Source organism: Raphanus sativus, unplaced genomic scaffold (genome assembly GCF_000801105.2).
Source record: "Raphanus sativus cultivar WK10039 unplaced genomic scaffold, ASM80110v3 Scaffold1301, whole genome shotgun sequence".
In the NCBI taxonomy this organism is placed as follows: Eukaryota; Viridiplantae; Streptophyta; class Magnoliopsida; order Brassicales; family Brassicaceae; genus Raphanus; species Raphanus sativus.
Genome location: NW_026616613.1, coordinates 1 through 23,332, shown reverse-complemented (window position 1 = coordinate 23,332; position 23,332 = coordinate 1). Strand labels below are relative to the sequence as shown.

The 23,332-nt window shown below is 31.3% G+C and overlaps 4 protein-coding genes across 4 annotated transcripts; 1 reads left to right on the top strand and 3 right to left on the bottom strand.

The window, feature by feature from the left end:
• Nucleotides 1–262: 262 nt before the first annotated feature.
• On the bottom strand, nucleotides 263–2,572 carry LOC130504014 (endoglucanase 23-like). The gene is made up of 5 exons (XM_056998589.1): nucleotides 2,135–2,572; nucleotides 1,355–1,654; nucleotides 1,111–1,272; nucleotides 715–990; nucleotides 263–627 (listed from the first exon to the last, which is right to left on the bottom strand). The coding sequence occupies exons 1-5, from the start codon at nucleotides 2,540–2,542 to the stop codon at nucleotides 295–297; spliced, it is 1,479 nt and encodes a 492-aa protein (XP_056854569.1). The 5' UTR covers nucleotides 2,543–2,572; the 3' UTR covers nucleotides 263–294.
• A 3,450-nt stretch (nucleotides 2,573–6,022) lies between these two features.
• LOC108821774 (endoglucanase 24) lies at nucleotides 6,023–9,293 on the bottom strand. The gene is made up of 5 exons (XM_018594770.2): nucleotides 8,787–9,293; nucleotides 7,663–7,962; nucleotides 7,353–7,514; nucleotides 6,799–7,074; nucleotides 6,023–6,583 (listed from the first exon to the last, which is right to left on the bottom strand). The coding sequence occupies exons 1-5, from the start codon at nucleotides 9,192–9,194 to the stop codon at nucleotides 6,251–6,253; spliced, it is 1,479 nt and encodes a 492-aa protein (XP_018450272.1). The 5' UTR covers nucleotides 9,195–9,293; the 3' UTR covers nucleotides 6,023–6,250.
• Nucleotides 9,294–17,933: 8,640 nt separating this feature from the next.
• Nucleotides 17,934–21,461, top strand: LOC108827158 (protein DETOXIFICATION 47, chloroplastic). Its single transcript, XM_018600509.2, has 12 exons — nucleotides 17,934–18,507; nucleotides 19,032–19,126; nucleotides 19,213–19,321; nucleotides 19,395–19,450; nucleotides 19,556–19,611; nucleotides 19,698–19,836; nucleotides 19,929–20,135; nucleotides 20,226–20,465; nucleotides 20,552–20,629; nucleotides 20,732–20,803; nucleotides 20,905–20,967; nucleotides 21,070–21,461. The coding sequence occupies exons 1-12, from the start codon at nucleotides 18,105–18,107 to the stop codon at nucleotides 21,160–21,162; spliced, it is 1,611 nt and encodes a 536-aa protein (XP_018456011.1). The 5' UTR covers nucleotides 17,934–18,104; the 3' UTR covers nucleotides 21,163–21,461.
• A 699-nt stretch (nucleotides 21,462–22,160) lies between these two features.
• On the bottom strand, nucleotides 22,161–22,857 carry LOC130504013 (B-box zinc finger protein 20-like; the record flags this gene model as incomplete). Its single annotated transcript, XM_056998588.1, has 1 exon — nucleotides 22,161–22,857. A coding segment is annotated over one exon (525 nt), but the record flags the coding sequence as incomplete, so codon positions are not given.
• Nucleotides 22,858–23,332: the final 475 nt, after the last annotated feature.

The following is a 23,332-nucleotide window of genomic DNA, read 5'->3' as shown; positions in this document are numbered from 1 at the left end:
AACTATTAATAAACGTATCAAAATATAATGATAGGAACTCATATTTATATCAACTTTAAAAAATGATGTAAAATAGCTTAGATTTATATCATTTTTTTAGAAGTGATGTAAGTTAGTATAGATTTATATCACTTTTATTGAACTGATGTTAATAATTTAGATAACAATATCAATCATTATAACTGATGTTAAACACATATTATCATCTATTAATAAATAATTTAAACTACTCATATTTTTTTGCGATATTATTTATGTCAAGTAATATGATATTTTTGGTAGTGAAAGTTGAAGTCAAGTGAAGTTGGGATTGCTACTAAAGTAGGCAAAGACACCAACTAGAGGTGCATTGATGTACGTTGTGGGCTCCGTATCGGTAGCATTTGTCCGTTTTCCAATGAATGTATCATCTACGTTAGGCCCGCCAACCACCGCTCCTACTAGAATGTTTGGGTTTGGATTGTCCGAATGGAAAATTTCCCATCCTTGTTGACACCCAAACGCATTGCTTTGAACCTTAACAGACGGTATAGACGAACCACGGTGGTGGACCTGTCGCGGGTACTGATCACCGTACCCAACCATGTATGACAAGTGCATTGGATTATCTCCCAAAATGTAGTCCACCTACCGCGAAAAAAAGAGAATACACATATGATTTTAATGGACCTATTTAAATCATTATATACACAATAACACATGATGTTTGAGTACCTGTCGTTTAACTATGCGTCGAAGAGAATCGGGTTGAAACTTGAGGTTACCGCAACTGAGTTGTTGAGAGGATTTAGAGAGGTAGTCCGCGTAGGCAAGGATGAGGAAAGACCATGCGGCCGTGCTCTGGAGCTGGCAGGCAACGGGTTTGTAAAGAAGACCGCCGGGTGTGTAACTCAAGTGTGGACCAGCGGTTTCCGGAAATACTGCACAAATCGTTTTCTCCGCAATATCTTTATATGGTGATAACGCACTCACATTCTTCTCAAATACTTCCTGTTCACCCAAATTGACGTTAATAGTATATCATGTTTAGTTATATATGCTTTTTATATGGTTCTGACCTAGTGGTTTTGGAAGATCATATATATATAGAGATTGAGAACTGGATCAAACCTTGGCAATGAGAACATCAACACCCCCAAATTTGCTGTCCCAGCCAAAGTCCAAGTAATTGTAATCTACACCGAAAGTTTCACGATTGTTCACCAAGTACTCTAGGTAATTATCACTACCAGTCGCCCTCCTCAACCACGCAGCTCCCCAGAGCAACTCATCCTAGATGAAAAATATTACCATTTTATATGAAATATCAAAAGCCTGGTACTATAGACATATTAATTTTAGAGTGAAGGTTTACCTTATATCCATTATTACTGCAGTAGAAAGGGCAAGTGGCGTTGTACACGTTCGGATTATCGTAATAAGAACCTCGATGCATATCTGCGTACTGAAACGTTTGTATGGCTTTGTCTAGCAATAATTTGGAATATTCAGGCTGTGATTGTTTGAATGCGATAGAAGCAGCCGCCAGCGCTGCAGCGATTTCACCCGCTAGATCGGAGGCTGGCCCTGGTGCATCTATAGCAAAAGCGGTTCGTGGCGTGTCCATATCTTCCGGTCGTTCCCAACAATCATGGTCGGGCTGTGCTTCACCTACCTAGAGCATATTATAATCTTATATTGTTAGAGTGAAACCAGAGATTTTCATTTGAAGCCGTTATTTCCGGAAAATATAATACAAGCTAGGACGAACCAATCAGTAGAAATTGATTACTTCTTCTCACAGTGATGATATACAATTTGATTACGTCATCATCATCAACATACCTTGTAGTTTTATGATTTTCTTTCAACTATATTATAACCATTTTATATAATGTTTACAAATATTGATAAATGCAAATTTATATTAATTACACACTCGTATACCCAATTCATCCGTACATATTCCGGCTCTATTTTCAATTCTAAAATTATTAAAATGTCGACAACGCATGACAAAAAATAATGAAATACAAATTCTTGATAACGATGTTGGTGTGTATTTGGTATAAATATTAAAAAGATGTTATACCATAACTGCTATGTACGAAAATAACGAACAGTTGATATTAGCGGTTTGTTTATACGAACATACTTGGACGAAAATGCGATGAGGGAGTTGTGAGACAGTCTTAAGGAGATAATTGGTGGCCCACTTGAGAGCTCCAAGGTTGTGTCTAAATTCATTCGCAGGCATGTAAGAACCAAAGTTGATAGAACTCCAAGCAAGCATCGTGGCCGTAAACGCCATCGGAAAATGAAACTTAACGTTGTCTCCGGCGTCGTAGTAACCACCAACGAGGTCGGTGTTGAGGTTTCCGCCGTCCTTGAGTGCAGAGTCACCACGCCACAACATCCTTTGTTGTTTGGGAAGTCGACCAGAGCGTTGACCTTCGAAAAATAGGATCGACTTATGCAGAGCATCCGAGTAATTGTGAGGAATCACCGTTTGTAACAAGAGGAGAAGTACGAAAACGGTTAAAATTAAGATTGATGGTTTCATTTTTTTTTTCTTTACATAAACTTTGTGAGATTTTGATTTCTGGCATTGGGCATGAGGGTTTAGAGTTCTTATTTATAGAAAATTAATGTCTAGTTCATGTATACGTATTTGGTTAATTTGGTAAGATACCGATTTGCGTTGGTTTGGTGGTTATCCATCCATCATCCATGCATGTATTAAAATATTAAATATTGTTTCAACTTTAACTCTATTGTTATCAAGAAGTGAATCATTATCTTACTAATTAATTGTTTAAATTTCAAATTTAGATAAAAATCTTTGTATTTTTATTTGAATAGAAATGTACTTTTCTGATTCTAGTGATATTTGAACAAGAGTATTCTAGTTAGACCATGTATAGTGGAAGTGTTGATTAAAAGAGTTTACAATTGAATTATTACAATGAGCATATTGAAAAATGAAATCTAATGATGTGGATTATTTGATGCCAAAAAGATTTAATATATTGATAAAAAAGTGAGAACCACCACACCGACGATACATGTCAATTTCTAAAGATTTTTTATATTTTTATATTATCTTTTGTTTAAAATCAATAATCTCATTATAAGTTAAAAAATTATTTAAATACAAAAATATTATTTTAAATTCTCTTTAAATAAAGACTAAGTTTATTTAAGTTAGACATACAATAATAATTATGAACTATTAAAATAAGTGTTAAATTTTATTTTTTAAAATCATTGTAGCATGTAAATTTAATATTTGTTGAATAATAAAGTAGGAAAAATGATATGATCAAATGTTAAAAGATGAAAAATATGGTGCTGAATCTCAAAAGAATTGTACATAATCTTTTTGTATATACATAACAACTCTGACAAATTGTATTCCTTATAAATACTTTTTTGGACAAGTACAAATCTCAAAGTTTACTCGGTTAAATTTGGATACAAGATCTGACCATCTACATTCCAAATATATATACTCCTTGGTCAAATGTTCCATATATACAAGGCCAGCTTTGATGGTAGAAACTATATATTTCCACATATATATTCTGTTTCTGTGTAAGTATTTAGAATTTCCCTGTATGTAGATATTCTGCGAAAGGAACAATTGCAAGGAAAAAATATTAAATTATATCTTATCAGTAGCTAAACTTTAATAATTTAACTATAATATACAATATAACTTGACCCGCTCATCCGCGCAAATGTTTGATTTAACTTATATTCAACGTAAACTTATAAACCATTAGTTTTATAAACAAATCTTATGTATATTTTTATGTTGTGTAATTTACACAGAGTACAATATATTATTTTATAATATATGTTGATAAAAAAATCATTTGTTCATAATATTATATTAGAATTTATATAATTTGATGCAATTTGATGTCATTATAATGTTCATATATTAACCTATTGTCTTTTTTAATTATTTTAAAATGAAACAAAATACTAAACTTTTTTAACTTTTGCATTAGTTTTCTATGAATTATTATTAATTTTATGATTTTTTTTTTTTGAAAATTGAACTCTCAAAATTTTTATATTTGACTAAACTAAATACGATAATACTATATATTTTTTATTTAATATATACTATATATTTCTGTTTGTGTTTTTATTTTCACCACAAAGAAATAACAACTATTATAATTAATTAATTTTAAATATAGTGGCAAAATCTGTAAATAAGAAGAAATACAAAAATAAATTACTTAATTTATTGTAAATATAATGGCTAAATGTGTAAATTAAAGAACTAATTTAAAATTATCTATGTTTTCAAACAATTCTCCTTTATTTTAGTATCTATGTTTTCAAACGGTACCAAAAAAATATTTTTAATAATATAGATGTCTAAGAATAATGTAAGGGTCACAGGTTAGATGAATGAAATCTGATTGCTTTGATGAATAGGATGAGATCCAGATATTTGCTGGAAGAACTCTTCTTAATTATAACTTTTGGCATAAGTTTGATGCAAAGAAGTATTTGTTATTGAGTTAACACACACTTGTAATATACTTTTCCATTTTTTGTTCAATCACATAAACTTCAGTTGAAACCAATGTATCATATTAAAACTATAAAAGACATGAATTGACTTAATATAATCATACAAACAATAAATCATTTGTACAGACTATTTAAATATAATATTCTCTTAATTTCAAAATAGATGATTTTTAACGAAGTTTTTGATGTTTTAAAATAAAAAATATTTTCATATTTAAATATAACTTTTACTTTTATCAAAATGTGTAACCAATTTATTTTGTAATTTATTTTATAATTGGTTGAAAATATTTTAATTTATATTTTAATGTTAGGTAAATAAGTTTTCTAATAGTTGTTTAATATCTTAAAAATTCATATATTTTGGAAGAGGGAGAGTATTACTTAATGATTGTAATCATTACGAATAAAATTGAAAACCAATAATATAATATAAAATTGTAGTATTCTCCTCTAGATTGCTATTCATGGAAAATATAAATGAATACTCAATTATGATCTATTGGCCATATTGGTTCATACAATAATCGACTTAAATTTGATCCAAAGTTCTTTTGTGACACTAAGGAATTCATACTCCCTAGATATTATTTGCAAAATGATTTACATATGTGTCATTATCACATTCATTCTCATTCTAAACATTATTTGTAAAATGATTTGCATATGTGTCATCATCATATTCATTCTCACAAAAAAATGACATGATTTTCAAAAAAATGTGACGACATGATATCAATTTAATTGTGACATGTAAAATTTTCTTATAAAACTTATATTTTTCTTGCAAAAATTTATAAAAAGATAAATTTTATGTACGCACATTTATTTTTGGCAAGCCTTTTGAAATATATTAATAATTAATAACTCATATATCACCATTAAAATATATTATATATGAAATTAATAATAAAATAAACTAATATAAATACATTTCATTGTTTAATTAATTTATATCTCATATTTTTTATAATTATATATATTTTAATAAAATTAATAATAGATATGGATTAAAAATACAAAACTAAAACAATGCTAATCAGTTAATTTTTCTGATGATTAAATATTTTAAAAGTTTTATCAGCATTTTTTACTGATGATTAAATTTATTTCAACTTAAGCAAATAAAAATCCAAAATTTGTTAAAATTTATATTTTTAAATATAGACATACTTAAAATTAGGGGATAATAGAATATTTTAAATAAATATGATATAATAGAAAGAAAAATAGTTTTATTAAATTTAATTATAACTTTACTAATTTAAAATAAAATAAATAGAAAAAATTAGACCAAAAAAAATAAAAAATAAAAAATACATTTACGATTTTCTCTTTTTCCAAATCGATAAAGTTAAAATATAAAAATAACAAGGAAATGTCAAAATGTAACTAAGTTTAAAAAATATATATTCTTATTATTTCAGCGGCGCATGGCGGAGGGAAGTTTAAAATAAATATATAACTAACTTTTACAAAGTTAGTTTGGCTGTGAATCTCTCGGTTAACAAAAATAAATAAATATTTGTATTTTTCGTAACACAATTTATGTCAGTGTATATATGATAGACGAATAGACTATCCATTACATTTGAATTAAAAGATGATATCCAAGTAAATAATCCGAATGAGATATTCAGATAGAAAATTTCTTTCTTAGCTTTGCGTATGCAAGATTAGCTAGAGGGACTTTTTTTCTAATGTTACTCCAGTGACGTCAGCTAAAACTAGGATTGGCTGCAAAGTAAGCCAATACACCAACGAAAGGAGCGTTGATGTAAGTAGTGGGCTCTGACTTGCGGAAATCAGACCTGTCATCGTCGTACTTATCGTCCTCTCCGGGCCCACCGACCACTGCTCCAATCAAAACGTTGGGGTTTGGTTCGGTCGAGTTGAAATATACCGATCCGTCTTTGCACCTAATGGCGCCTGGATGGTCTACGATCGACGGCAGCGATGAGCCACGGTGGTGGATCCTCTTTGGATACATCTCTCCGTACCCGACCATGTACGATAATCCCATTGGATTCTCCCCCAAAACATAGTCCACCTTCATTTTCCAATAAATAAATCAAAATAAGATTAATCCCTAATATTATTAGTCTAAAAATATATGTTTTTTTTTTGCACAAAATCGTGAAAATAAATTTGTATTATTTTGCTTTCAATGAATGCATGCTAATTGCTATATATGTATATTGTCCGGTTTAGGTGACTCATGAGGAAGATGGGAGAACAACCAAAATCACTACAAAGGGGAGTAACCTGTTTCTTGGCGAGACGACGTAGATGATCAGGAGGGACAGAGAGGCTGCCACAATTGAGGGAGAGGGAACTTCTAGAAAGATACTGAGCGTAGACAAGCAGGAGGAAAGATATCGTGGTCGCGTGCTGGAGCTGACTACCGCCGGGTTTGTAAAGAAGACCGCCGGGAGTATATTCAATGTGTTGTCCCGGAGACTCCGGCACCAAACTACACATGAAGCTCTCCGCCGAAGCCTTGTACGCCTCTAGGTTGTACATATTCCCTGCTATAACTTCCTGTACCGGAACTAAAACCTTAAAATTCATAGGTTAACATATATACCGGGTTTTGCGTCTTAACCGGGCCATGTTGGGTTCTTCAACGCAAAGAAAAGAACATAATTTTTATATGCACGTGAAATGCTCGTGTTTATATTTGCTTTACTTGCAAGAGAGTTAATTAAAGTTATGAATCATGATTTCGATTTGATCACGTAACTCTGATCAAAAAGGTCAGTATAGATTTTTTTTTTAATATCTAACCTTTTTTTTTTGCTAAAAAATTAATATCTAACCTTGGACACGAGAACATTAAGTCCACCAATTTTATTGTCCCAACCAAATTCGTCGACGTTCTCGCTAGCACCAAAGGGTTCACGGTTACTCTCAATGTAGCTTAGGTAACTTTCATCACCAGTCGCTTTTCTTAGCCAAGCTGCTCCCCACAATAACTCATCCTACCCATCCCAACAAACATTTAACTATTAAAAAAAAATCACCAAGAAAAAAATAGACTGTAATAGTTATCAAGATTTGTATGAATATTTTGCGTGTTGTTTATTTAGCGATCCAAATAATATGTTTTTTTAATTTAAAAAAAAAAACCTGAAATCCGTTGAAATCGCAGTAGAAAGGGCAAACGTCATTTTTGATATCATCATTGCTGCTATAAGCACCACGGTGCATATCAGCGAACTGAAACGTTTTTACAGCGTTTTGGAGCAACGTGTGAGAGTAGCCAGGATCCGATGATCGCACAGCAATTGAAGCTGCCGAGAGGGCAGCTGTGATTTCTCCGGCAACTTCAGAAGCTGGATTTGGGGCATTTACGACGTAAGCAGTACGTGGTGTATCCATATCTTCAGGACGTTCCCAGCAATTATGATCTGCAATCGGATCACCTACCTAACATATACCACAAGTTCGTTTCCTCCTTACTTTAATTAGTTTGCATATACGTAGTTATGTTAAATCCCTCTTAAATAAAACAAATCATTAAATGAAAGCAAACAACATCAACATCATATATCATTTCTGAGGATTCTGAGAGTGCCAAAGTCTCTATCATCGCTCGCATATCTCGACTCGTATTATTAAATGATCATATTACAGTGTAGGATGTAACGACCCCTGAATCAATTCGCTAATATATTTTTGTATTACTGAATGAAATTTCTCATTATTGCAATTATAGTCAACAAAATTGATAGTTGTTGGTTCCAAACAGTGGCTAAAAATAGTAGTTGGGTCATCTTTATATGTACTACTAAAAAGAACGGGCGGGCACACAATCAAAGTATATATAGAACCTTATAGTAATGTAAAATCACAGAGTAATTGCTTTTTCCTCTTAAAGTATGCTTAGAGTAAATTGGTTGCAGTAATCATTCGACGTTATGCGTGTGCAATATCAATTAAGAAAAGGAAAAAGAAACTCATTTTTTGGAAATATTTATTTTAAAATAATTATTTCGTAATGAGAAAGGCAGGGGCCAAAAAAGCGTGACACAACGACAAAAAAAAGTGCAGAGACTTCTCTCTTGAGGGTGCAAAATTAACAAAACAGCCACTCACCTCTCACGGGTTGTTACTTTCTTTCATTATCTTTGGCAACAAAAAAAAAAACGACTCAGTTTCCCCCAAAAAAAGCTATTCAAATTCCCGAAACTACCCCTCTCCTATTGCAAAAAACAGTTACGAAATTGAATTGCCATTAACGACCGACGAACCTGAACGAATATGCGGTTTGGTAGCTGTGAAACTGATTTCAAGAGGTAATCGGAGCTCCACCGGAGTGCAACGAGGGCGTTCCGAAGCTCCGGCGGAGGCATGAACTCTCCGAATTCAATTACGCTCCAGGCGAGCATCGTGGTGGTGAAAGCCATCGGAAAATTGAATTTGACGTTGTCTCCCGCGTCGTAGTAACCGCCTGTTAGATCGGTGTTGTGCGTCCATCCGTCGCTCAGACCCGAATTTCGTCTCCACGTCAGACGTTGGTCGTTGGGGAGGTAACCGGAGCGTTGGCCTTCGAAGAAGAGGATTGATTTCGAGAGTGCGTCCGAGTAGTCGTGCGACATTGCCGCCGCGCCAAATAGAAACAAGTATATAAGTGAGAGAGGGTTTAAATGTAATTTCATAATGTCTCAGGCGTCGGAGCAAAAAATAAATAAACGTCGGTGGTTCAGATTCTTTTTATAAATATAGGTGGTGAGGGAGCCGATACTGTCTGTGACTCTGCAACTGCAAGTGAGTCACGAGATGTGTTTATATATAACTTGCGATTTTTGATTAATTAATTAATACACCAGTATCCAGGCTTAATTATGTAATTATTTTCTTCCTTTTGTTTATTATTTCAGTTTTAAAAATTCTGATGCAGTTACTTTTTCTTGGGAGATAAATTGTGTATGTTCTTATGCAATTTGATGTTTAATACTAAAGAAAAAGTTATTTTATTTATGATTCTGTTGTTTCATAATATGAATCGGAACTTACAGATGTTGATTAGAGTTTACAAGTAAAATAAACTTTTAAAATGTAGATAATAAGGTTTATATAAGTTTATAGCTATGAAGTTCAATTGTATTGTAATAACTAACTAAATAAGGTCTTTCATTTTTGTAGTAACATATAATAGGTCTCAGAATGTTAAACTTTGTAATAAGCTTCCTAGACGAAATGAGCTATTAAAAATAAATTTCCCACTAAAAATTTGTAACTTGTACTCGTTTTGTTTTATAATATATGTTAAATAAATATAATCTTTTATATTGAATTATTTTACATTATTTTAAGATATATAAATTTAAACAGAACTTAACAGCTCATAATGAAATTTATAAATTACATTTGATTCCATATATTCGATAAATATAAAAAATATTTAGAAATACAAAATAACTTATATTTAAAGCGGAAATATATTTTAAATAATTTATATCTTAAAACAAACGGGGTATTAGATAAATAATTTATCATCTCTGGGTAATTTTATATTCTCTATTACTAATATAATAAGACTAATATAATAAGACTAATGTCCATTTGTGCGTGGACATTGTGCGAGTGCTAGCACTACCGACAAATGAAATTGGAGTGAGCGAGCGAGCGAGCAAGCCCATGGTGTTTTGGTTTTTGCTATAATATTTTTTCATTTTGTTTCTTTTAATCATCACCTTTGGGAAGAGAATGAGAATACAATGAGATATTTAACTACATTTTATAATGAACAGAGGGTTTGTGAAAGTATAAGAGACATGATCAACATGATAAACAAATACTATTAACTCTTTCAATATGCTAAACCGATAATGCAATGCAAAAGAACAATTAAAATCTCGTGACGATGTGGGACCCGCTTGATACTGTATCATGATTCTGGCTTTGCGCATAAGCGTTAAGTTGCTAAAGAAGTGGCTGCAGCTTTACAAAAAAAAAATTCCTTTTTTTTTCTTTCTATGAGTTCTTATTAAAAACCATTATCCTTCACAACTTTTCCCTATTGGTTTGTGTGTTAATAGTTGCCTCGTCTAATATGATTTAGCCGTTACCGTCCACGAAAGAGACTGTATATATATTTATCGTAAGAATCAGTATGTAAGATATATAACGTATAGTCGTAACTAACATACTAAAATGCTTGATTGAAAAAAAACATACAAATAAATTTTAATCAGCACTTATAACTTGCCTCCTTTTTTATATTTCTCTATATAGTATATATATGAGAATAAATCATAGTGGAATTAGATCTCACAAGGATCAAAATAATCATCTTCGTTTTAGAAAGATCATCCGTAGACCCATATAATATACTTAGCCTCCTTGCAAAGCCAACCGACTCCCTGTACTCATGGAACATCAAACACTCACTGACTCACACCATTAGGAGTTTTTTTTTTTTTTTTTTTTTTTTTTTCACACCATTAGGAGTTTGTTTATTTAAACTTCACATGTTTTCGTCTTCATTCACATTTTAAATGTTTCTATTCAAGTGCAGTTTGCATTCACCTCTGTAATTTTGTAGTCAAGTGCAGACATTATCTTTCCTTTTGTTTATTTTTACATCTGAGTTAACAAACAAAAATTTACATGTACTTTTCGTTTACATCGATCCATTTACAGATACCTAGCTATATACAGATTTAAGCTAAGTAATCAAACATATGTGTTGATATCTCTACGTATTTATTCAGTCGATACATCCAATGAATACAGAAAGTATGGGAGATATCAGATATATTAGCAGAAATACAAACAAAGACACATATTCCAGCTAAAATGAATAAAGAGACTAAAAATAAGAGTTTTGACCGTCTGACTAGCTTTAAGATAAGTAATTTGGTTGGTAAAATTATATATTTTCGTCAAACTCAGTATCTACATAGCATTGGACTTTCAGCTCTAGTAGTCCAGTATAAGAAACTGGATATAAACGGGTAAAAACTTACGGAAATTTGTCAAAAAAAAATTACCGGTTGAATAAATATTTATAAAAAACGAGATATTAAACCCCAACGATTAAAAATATATTAGATGGTCTCCCGATATGATGAGATTAGAACAATGTTAAGAGAGTTAATATTTGGTTAGTTGGTTTAAGATCTGATCGAGAGAACAAAATTAAACAAACGATCACAAACATATGTCATGGTTTAGGCATTACAAATTTATACTTTACATATTGGATATGGGCCTTGATGTTACTATTTTATGTTTGCACGTATTGTAGACTGGAGCAAGTGGTGTATGCTTACCGAACTTAACCGTAGTTAGTTACTTGTCAGGCGACTTTGCTAATTTCGCAAGCAATGTAATGTGTTTTCTTTTTGTAAACATAATCTGCTATTTTACCTTTTTATCTCTTATCCACTGATAATGTTTTCTTTACGCTTACGTGATTTTTTTTCTCCGGTTAATATTTTACAGCACATTTCTTATGATAATGTCATAGACATCAACTTGGTCGAAACTAGTACGAGGGCAACTAGTATATTTTTTTTTTTGAAACTTAAGGGGCAACTAATATTCCAGAGAAAAACAAATAAGATTAGTATTATTTTTTTTGGTCAGCAAATAAGATTAGTATTGTAGACTACAGTTACACATAAATATAAAATATGGATTCTACGTACTGATTTAACAGATTAATGTAGTATGGTTTCTCTAGATATCGTCACATCACATCACATAGAGAAAAAAAACTCATATTCGGTCAATTTCAACTTAATGGGCTGTTAAAGCCCATTTTCTAACATATTAATTGCTGACGTCCTTTTGATTTAATCAGAGTTATAACGTAACAAAGCCCACAAGTCGATTCGACGCACGCTAATCTAATCTATTAATTTAGGATTCTATTTTTATCTACTATTAACAAGTCATAGTAGGACCACTTAAAGAATTAATCAATATGACATATTTGATTATTTGTATTAACAATAAACCAACTATAAATATATTAACAATAAACCAACTATAAATTTGATTTTTTTAATTATAATAAAATCTGTTGAGAAAGAATCTAACAAAATCTTAGTTTAAAATTTAAATATTTTTTATAAATAACACATTAATATATTTCGAAATTAGTAATATAATATTATTATAAGTAAATTTAACTAAAACTTATTATAAAAAAGAAAATAAAAAATTCTTTATACTAACTTTTTTATAGATTCTATGATATATTCCGTATTATATAAAAATAGAAGTGCTATATGAATTAAATATTAAAAATATATTAAATTGGTAAATTAACAAAAAAAAATTATTTTATTTTTTAAGTTAAATAAATTATTGATCATCATTATAATGGATTAAACTTCGAAAACTATATAATACTTTTATATTAAAATAAATGTATTAACATAAGTTAAAATTTTATATTTACAGCCATACATTATCATTTTATTTATTTTGAAACTATTAGCAATATATTGCTTAAAAATGTTTATATACAAAAATATAATAGTATATAATAACCTTTAGTTCATATACTATTTAAAAATATGTTATTAGTAAAATATGAAATTTCAGTAATTCATTTTAAAATATTAGTGACAAAAATCAAATTTTAATTATAAATTTTATTTTATTTTAATTGTAACAAAATTTGTTGATAAAAGAATTAAAAATATCACCAAAAATTCAAATATTTTATAAAATAATACAGTAATGTAGTACCAAAACAAATTCAAAATTCATGTATTATTCCAAACTCAAATAGTTGTGTAATTTTCCAAAGTTGTCTCGAAAAAATATATTATTTTGAAAATAAATATTCAAACTCAAAATGATAATATTTCAAATTTTACAAAAGACAAAATCATGGATAATAAAGATTAACTTTTTGAAATGTACCTGAAAAAACTAACTATATATGTTGTAAAAATTTAAAGTAACCTAATGTTTTGACGTCTTAATTTTAAAAAAAATAGAACTTAATATCATAACATCCAAAACAAATATCCTATATAATAAATTTAATAAAATAGTATGATAGATACTACTATGTATAAAGTTTACTAAAACAATAGGATTATATTATTTAAAATAAATAAATCCCGTAAAATACTAAAATGAGATATGTTAAAGTATATTTTCTTAAATATAATTATTTTAGTCATATTTATTTTCTATAATATAAATAAATAAAATTTAAAAATGTATTATATGCAAAATGTTTAAATTAAAGAAAACAATATAATTTGAATGGGGTTCTCTATTTGAGTATTTCATATTTTTATTTTATTTTACCTAACTTGAAAATATATTAGTAAGTAATAAAAATCAATAACAAAGTAATTTTTTTTTAAAACCATTATATATTAATAATACTGAATAAGAAATATAAACAATAATATGATATAGTAATACAATATATAACACTAAAATAGAAATTATATATTTAAAACATTTTTAATAATATAAAATATTTTTAAAAAATATAAATATATCCGCACGAACGTGCGGGTTAAAATCTAGTTTCTTTGATTAAAGCTCACTCGTTAGAACCGAGATCAGCCTAGTTCGGCTGGGAATTTAGTTCGGATCCGCTCCATTTGACTCGCTGCGAAACAGATGCGTATCAAAAAAATTGGATGTGGATGGATAGAGGACGAATGTGGGATGAACGTTTAGGATGCAAAGTGGATGAGAATCAATCATTTCAAACTACTGATATCCGCTAATCTTATTTATTAGTTATTATAAGTTATTCTTATTTTAATTCTAACTATAAATATGATATAATATAAAAGAATATTAAAAAATATTTTTAAAATTTTATTTTTATTTCTATAGTATACTATACATATTAAGTAAAAAACTATAAAAATATTTTAATTATTATGATTTCATGTAACATGTGGATAACCCGCTTGAGTTTTCGGGGCAAATATAGATTTATGAAATTTTATCTACGGGTTACATGGTTTAATTTCTTTTTAAACTGTCAATTCTCCTTGCAGTACTATTCTTTACTATGATTTTGGTGATCCCAATCTACTTTAATTTCTATTCTACTCTTCAGTATGCAAGTATAACACTCTGACCGTTTACGGTTTATAGGTCATCTACGTCCGTTTTTCGGCTCGTGGACCCAATCCGTTTCAACTGTGGTGCATTAATTTTTCCAAAGCCCATGAAAGTTTTGTTACTGACCCTGCTTTAGGTTCACTTACACGCTATCACGAATCATTTTTAGATATATCACATATCCTTTCATATTCCAACTCAAACACGTTTAACTTTGAAGTTTTAAACGGATGTGTAACGGAAAAATAATTCAACTTTGATGACATAGATATCCAAATCAATTTTCTCAATTCTTCACAACTCGGAATGTTACAATAAATCCAATAAATCCATAGTGCAACTGTTCACTATCACCATTTTGATGCTAATGTGAACGATTTTACTAACTTTTCTGCAGTTGTCTTGCTACTCTCTAATCTGCTCGGCTTTAGTAGAGATCATAAGTCTAATATTATTCACTAAACGTGATCAATAAAAAGGTTCTCCCGTTTGCATATAAAATTGAAGTTCTAACATCAAACCATTTTAAATCCTTTAACAAAAAAACATCAAATCATTTTTAATATCATCAACTAGAATCAATGTTCTAAAATATGGTATATTCGACGCATAAAAATCTGCATAGACGGTGAATATGGCATAATCGGAATGATGTCCTTGAAATTTGAATTAGAAATGGTTTGATTCGTTCTAAATCCATCTAAAATGGTATAAATCAATACAAATCGATTTAAGTTGGCTAAATTAAATAACTTCAAATTAATTGTGATTAAAATTTTATATCATCTTCGCCATCAGTTTGTCTATAAACAATCATTTTTTCAATTTTGTTTCTTTTATATATCTAGTTTTTAAACATTTCATGAGAGTAGTTTTTTAATCAAACACAAAATTTTGGCTTTAATTAGTATAACTGCGGAACGGCAGAAACACATTTGAAACGCGATTCCGCGACTTTTTTACCAATCAGATAAATATGTGGAATCTAAAGGAAAACGCCATTCCACAGTTTTTGAGTTTTTGCTAAAAAAAAATCAAGTAAATGTGCATTAAGTGAGTAAGTGTGTTTTTTTCACTTATCTGTCGAAATTGTTTGAAAATTAATTATTCTCCTCCTCTCTTTTACGTAAAGCATTCATACAACCAACTACTTTGACATTTACATGAGAAAGTAATTAACTCATGCAACTACTTCTTCTATCACATATACCTTTTTCTATCACACGAAAAATTAATAACTGATCACATCATCCATAGTTTTTTTTAATCTATTATGAATGTATCCAAATTAAATGAACAATAATGGTATGTAATAAAAATAAAATTTAAACTATTGTTGTTAAGCAATTCCACAAAAGTCAATCCAATCACAAATTATTTTTGTTCCACAATTTTTTTCAGCAAGTTTTAAATTCCACAACTTTTATTCAGCAAGACAGTTAATTTTCCGCCATTCCGCAATTACTCTAGTGTTAGCAATCAAAGCCTTTATGTAATAGAATGTACTCCCTCCGTTTCATAATATTTGTCGTTCTAAGTCTTTGCACACAGATTAAGAAAACATTTAATTTTACATATTTCCAAAATAAAAATACTATTACCAATACACATCAACCAATATAAAAATAGAATAGAGAATATTTTCAATAAATTTTGCATTGAAAACCGAAAACGACACTTATTTTGAAACAAAAATTTTGCTCTAGAACGACATATAATTTGAAACGGAGGGAGTAATAAATAAGTAAATAGTTTGTTCATGTTTACGTCCCGTCTAGATTCTGAATAATTTGCATAGTTTTTTTTTATTCAAAAATTTGCATACTTGTTACTTGTTAGTTCTCTATATATAGAATATCTAATTGTTTCTTAACGTAACATTGACCAAAATAATTGGATAATGAATTTATTCATCAAAAACGAACTACCGATTGTGTATCTTCAGTATCGAATCTTGAATGACATACACTGTTTAAAAATCATAAAAACAGCAAACAGTTATATAAACCGTATCAAACAACACTTATTACAAATCACTTGTTTTAGAAATATGATTCAGAACTATATTTTCCAAGTGAATATAGTACTTTTATATACTAGATTTGAACGTCTATCATCCGGGATAATTTATTATAGCACCATGATATGATAACGTATTAGTTTGTATCATTGTATCTGTTCATTAGATATATGCACAAAGTGTTAGGTATCTCAGCTCTGTTCTTTGCATACCAGTCACCACCTATTGTTCTTAAGACTTGAAGGCGCCTTACTAACGACTTCCTTTTTCAATTGAACATACCAAGCAATGTACTAGAAACTACGTCCACATTTACACATTTACGTGACTTTTCTTTTGTTAAAACTATATAATTTATTTGTTTGCAAAAAAAAAACTATATAATTTAATTTATCTGCGACCTAGAAAATGCGTGGGAACTATGAAATGTCACAAACTTTTCTTTGTAAATTCCTCCGACAAGGTAGAAATAATAAGTCGACCTTTGGGGGCAAAAAATCACCTTTGACATGTGAGATTCAGACAAAAAAAACACGAGCACGTAGATTTGTATTTGCGTTGTAGTTAGTATTTGTTTTATCTACTACCTCCGATTATAGAGTTTCGACTGATTTCATATTTTAATTAACAGTTGATTTTACACGTATAAATAAATTTTCTTCAATGAAGTCGAGCAAGTGAGAAACTTCGTTCTTCTAAATTGCACGGCATCATTTTACACACTCTCTTTCTCTATTAATGAGAAAGTAACACCAAACAAAAAAAAAAGAGGAAATTTACATACATCTTCGAAGAAATGAGTAACCAGACAGACCACCATTGACTTAAAAGTCTTAACATAAAGAAAAATAAACAAACACCATTAACGTGCCAAAAGAGAGGTCTTCAATTACATTGAAAATTAAACCAACAATACAAGTCTTTGTAATAGTCTTTGATTATATAGGTATCTTTTGTTTTCTTCCGTCAGTCAACTCATTAGACATGAGTCAATTATATATTTTCAAAAAGTTTTTAGTATGTATTTCTGCGAATCATAGATACACGTCCATGACTACATACATAACAATTGTTAATACGGAAATACCTTTTGGGAGAGTGACAGCTAGAAATGAAGAAGCAACACATGACCAAGTAGTAATTATTAATAATGGAACGCAATGATGTTATTTTCTGAATACGTACATGCATATGTAGTAGATACAATTATCAACATCTAGTACTACTAGTACTCTTCTGTAAATTTCTCAGAAAAAGTCATGTAACTAATGTTATCAAGTATTATTATTTTTGTATTGGTTCGAGAAGAATAAAAAGGAGCACGTGCTCAGCAGAGTTAGTATATAGATCGTTTGCTCGCTTCCGATTTTCTCTCAATACAAACAAATCTCGAGGAGGGGGCGCCAAAGGTTAAACTGCATCACCGGCTTTTACAGATTTCTCCCGACGAAGATCCGTCTCTTCAACGATCAACGACGACGACAAAAAAATGCTAATGAAAACTCAAAGACTCACTGTCTCTCCTGTCTTTCCACGAAATCCCATTAAATCTCACCAACCACTTATCCGTTGTCTCGGCGGAGACTCGAGAAAACTCGGTGGGATCACCACAGCAGCTGCTCCGATTTTCCAGGGAAAGCCGGTGGTGACTCGCCGGGGGATAGAAATCAGGCGAATTACTACGAGGAACTGCGTCGAAAATGATGGCGGGATCGGCGGCGGCGAAATTGAAAAAGAAGAAGAAGAAGAGAACAAGAGCGTATGGGAACAGATGAAAGAGATCGTGAAGTTCACAGGTCCAGCGATGGGGATGTGGGTTTGTGGTCCGTTGATGAGTCTCATCGACACGGTGGTTATCGGCCAAGGTAGCTCCGTCGAACTCGCCGCCCTTGGTACGCCTTTCTATAAAACTTTACCTCATATCTGATTTTTGTATTTTCTTTTACATCATTTTTAAAAGTTTACATACTTTATATGATTATATTCGATAGTACATACCGGACGAACCGAACTTGTCTCCAATAGTACATTTGGATAGTTTAGTCTCTTCAGAAATTGGTCCCATGTTGACCAATAATAATAACAGATCTTAGGTAAGTGTCCCTTCTACCAGTTTTAAAGCTCATTATTACATCTGTCGGTTCACCAAATTTTAACGTGTTTGTAATGTCAAAATTGTACCGTACCCAACTGCAAGATATAAGCTTTACTTTGACACCAAAAAAAAAAAAAACTTTACTTGCACATATATTCTTATACTTGTTATCATTTTCTCCTTTTTGGTTATCAAAATTTCGTAACACAGAAAAAAAATATTTTAAATTATTTGATTGAGATTATGATGCGGAATGACTAAAAATATTAACACTCCAATAAATTGTGAAAGCGAGTGCTTAATTAGTTACCGGTTTAATAGGACCGGGGACAGTACTATGCGATCACATGAGTTACGTCTTCATGTTCCTCTCCGTGGCTACATCCAATATGGTCGCTACTTCTCTTGCCAAACAGGTTAGTTCTATTTCCCTGTTTCTTGTGTACCAAGTTTTAAAACTACTTCTCTCTCTAACATTCATTTTGTGTGTGTTTTCTTACAGGACAAGAAGGAAGCACAACATCAAATCTCTGTCTTGCTCTTCATTGGATTGGTTTGTGGACTTATGATGCTTTTGTTGACTAGATTATTCGGACCTTGGGCTGTTACTGGTAAACCTTTTTTCACCACCAAAATAAATCTGATACATTTGTAAGTAATGTATTTAAACTTTTTTTTTTGCAGCTTTTACTAGAGGGAAAAACATTGAGATTGTTCCTGCAGCCAATACATACGTTCAGGTTCTTTTTTTTTTGTTTATTTATTTTATCATATTCTCTGTTTCAAATTCCTGCTAAATGAATGATGTCTCTCTCTCTCTAACCGGAGTCTCTCTGTTTTTGAAGATTCGAGGCTTAGCGTGGCCTTTTATTCTTGTTGGATTGGTTGCTCAAAGCGCAAGGTTTCTTTTGACTTTTTCTTCTTATTAACTTAGCTTCAAAATTCGCCCTGTATTACTCAACTGATGAGAGAGAATCTCTGTCTCAGTCTTGGAATGAAGAACTCATGGGGACCTCTTAAGGCCTTAGCAGCAGCAACTGTCATTAACGGTCTTGGAGATACGATCCTATGCTTGTTTCTCGGACAAGGTATCGCCGGAGCTGCTTGGGCAACAACCATCTCTCAGGTAACTTAAAAATTATAACCCTAAACTAGTAAAATGTAAATTAAAAATGCAGAAGGAAAGGAATTCATAATGGGATTGTGTGTTGTTATAAGGTTGTTTCGGCTTATATGATGATGGATTCTCTGAACAAAGAAGGCTACAATGCTTACTCCTTTGCGGTGCCTACACCTCAAGAACTATGGAAGATCTCTGCACTTGCCGCACCTGTTTTTATCTCAATTTTCTCCAAGATTGCTTTCTACTCTTTCATCATCTACTGCGCCACCTCCATGGGAACTCACGTTTTAGCAGCTCATCAAGTATATTACGAGACATATATGTATATGTACCCTTAAACGATGTTAATGTTGTATATTTATTTTATTTTTTTCTGGTTTTTGTTTGAGTAGGTGATGGCTCAGACGTACAGGATGTGCAATGTATGGGGTGAGCCATTATCTCAAACGGCTCAGTCATTTATGCCTGAGATGTTATACGGTGCGAACCGTAACCTTCCCAAAGCAAGAACGTTGCTCAAGTCCCTAATGATTATTGGAGCGACACTTGGATTAGTCTTGGGAATTATAGGAACATCTGTTCCAGGCCTGTTTCCTGGTGTCTACACACATGATAAAGTCATCATAACCGAGGTCTGTTGCTTTTTTCAAACCAAACATTTGTGTTTTGGAACCCCTAACTTGAGATCTTAACTATGATTTCTTGGATCTGGTGGCAGATGCATAGATTGCTTATACCATTCTTCATGGCGTTGTCTGCATTGCCAATGACTGTATCCCTGGAGGGTACATTGCTGGTAATATTATAAGATCTCTTTGTTCTATTTCTTGGGAAACAGCAATCAATTGAATAGATCTACAAATGCTTGAAGTAAACTTTGTTTATTGTTGTTAAATAGGCGGGACGTGATCTGAAATTTGTCAGCTCGGTGATGAGTTCAAGCTTCGTTCTTGGTTGTCTTACACTAATGGTAACCTTCCATAAACCCTAATTAGAATATTACATAACAACGAGGAGACTTTGAGCTTCCCTAAAAGTGTTTTATGTATTTGTTGGTGACGATGACAACAGTTTGTGACACGAAGTGGCTATGGTTTAGTCGGCTGTTGGATGGTTCTCGTCGGTTTTCAATGGGTAAATTTTTATTTTTTTATATACAAACATAGTTTTGTAATCAGAGAGAGATTCTGGTATCATCCAAATAATATGTATAAACATGAATTGAATGGCATGCAGGGACGGTTCGGACTGTATCTACGGAGGCTTCTTTCACCTGGAGGGATACTTAACACGGATGTGCTGACGACTAAGAAGATCAAATCAGTTTAAACTCTCTCTCTCTCTCTCTCAATCATGATTTTTGTTGCCGAGAGCCAGCCAGCCATCTCTAAGGGTTTTGCCAATACAATGGCTATTTTTATTATTTTTTACATATAATTAAGTAACAAAAGAAAAAAAAGCATTTGAGCTCTGAAAATGGCTATGTAAATTTCAGTTGCTAATAGAAACACCGAGTTATGAAAAAATAATACTAGATAGTAGATACACAAGCTTGAAGACATGTTAAAAACATTGCCACATTTTATCATTTTTCAGCAATAACAACGAACATGATTATTTGCTTCTCAGGATTGAGATACATTGTTACGTTATTTTTGACTCTTTTCACAAATCATAATAGACCAGTAATGTGATTGTTAGTATGCTTGAAGATGATTGATAACTATTAGAGATACGTTGGGTCGGAAGATATGTATCTTACCGACTAAGTATGTGAAGCCCGTGAAATCCATGAAAACTCTCAAGACTAAAAAGAAAAATTTGAAAAGCAAGTTAATTTCAAGATATTCTTAATATATTTACATTAAGTGTTTAGGAAAATTAGCATTATCTAGGATTAACATTATGTTAATGTTAATGTTATATATACAAATTGTATTCTCATATCAAACAAAATACAATAATATATCATATTATATTTTACTTTACAATGTCTATGCTTATATTTTTTTATCACTAAAAACAAGTTCTTTTGCATATCCACCGTTCCCATCTGTCAAAAGGTTATTTGAATGTTCGCTGTATACGAGGTTCCTGGATCATAAGCTGTTGTCATCAAAACAAGACAGCCCTTGGAAAATATTTTCCCACTGGTTTATTCAATAAGGCTTAGTTACCCGAGTCAAGGAATTTGCGATATTAATCTAAAGGTTTTAACTGACCATATATTCCCTTGAAAATACATCTTTATTATTCAACAAAACCAAATTACTTGTTATATTGTTGACGACCACCCAAATGGAGTTTGACGCTCTAAATCAAAATTCTTGTTGAGAAACGAATTCTTTCCTTATTAAAAACAAAGATTAGAAAAAAAGGAAACAAATGATAAAATGAGAAACAGAGACAACAAGTTGGTTTGGATTCGTAATTACCCCAGCCAACAACCAAAGAGAAAAAAAAAACAAGAGTCCAACCAACAAAATAAAAAAAAAGGTTTTAGGAGAAGGGCTTTTGTTCCCAAAAGCCTTGATGCTCGTATTGAGAAGAAGAACCATGGTAAACCCCATTTTTATTATTATTAGTAAAAATATCATCATAGGAGACACAGGAAGGATCTTCAAGCAAATCCTCCACTCTCCAGCCCGGTAACGTTTCCATCAAATACTCTGATATACTGCCAGAACACGAATCGCTAGCTTGCTCCTCTAGCCCATAATAGTAGTTGCTTGTAGTCGTGGAATGAGAGCTCCCAAATACCTCACTAGAGGCCGAGCTTGGGACCTCCCCCCATACCGATTTGGGTCGAGTTTTGGCCCGGCCCAATGCCACTGCAGAGTTAGAGTTGGAGGCTGTCGTCGGGTACGAGGATGGAGAGGATGAGAGCTTGATGCCTGTAAGGAGGAACCTATTATGTTTCTTAGTATGCTCATTGGCTTGATGTATTGGAATGTCACACTCTCTGCATAGTATTGCTCTGTCTTCTTGGCAAAACAATAATGCACGCCGCTCCTGTCGTATTATGAATTACAAAATTTTTGTTAAAAGGTTATGATATTAGAGATATATGTCTCACATCGGGTATTGTAATAGATCTTTAATAATATATAAGAAAAATGAGAATCTTTTCTAACTTTCGATGTGGAACATATGTCCATAATAATTTTGAGTACCATCTACTCTATTAATTTAGGGTCCTAAAATTTATCTACCATTTAGAAGTTGTCATTTAAATTTGGACATGTTCTAGAATAGTAGGTGTTTGGCTATTTAAGTCTGTTTGTTTCCTTGAATATATCTACATGACTAACAACTTAATTTAAACCAACATATAAATACACATTATAATTAGTTTAGTTATTGGGTTTTGGAAGACTATTAAATTGTGTTGCTTTGCAAATAAATGACCATACGATTATGTAAACCAATTTACATTAGACCTTATAAATATTGGGTCAAAACCAACTAACACGGTATTTGAAATTTTAAATAAGAAGAT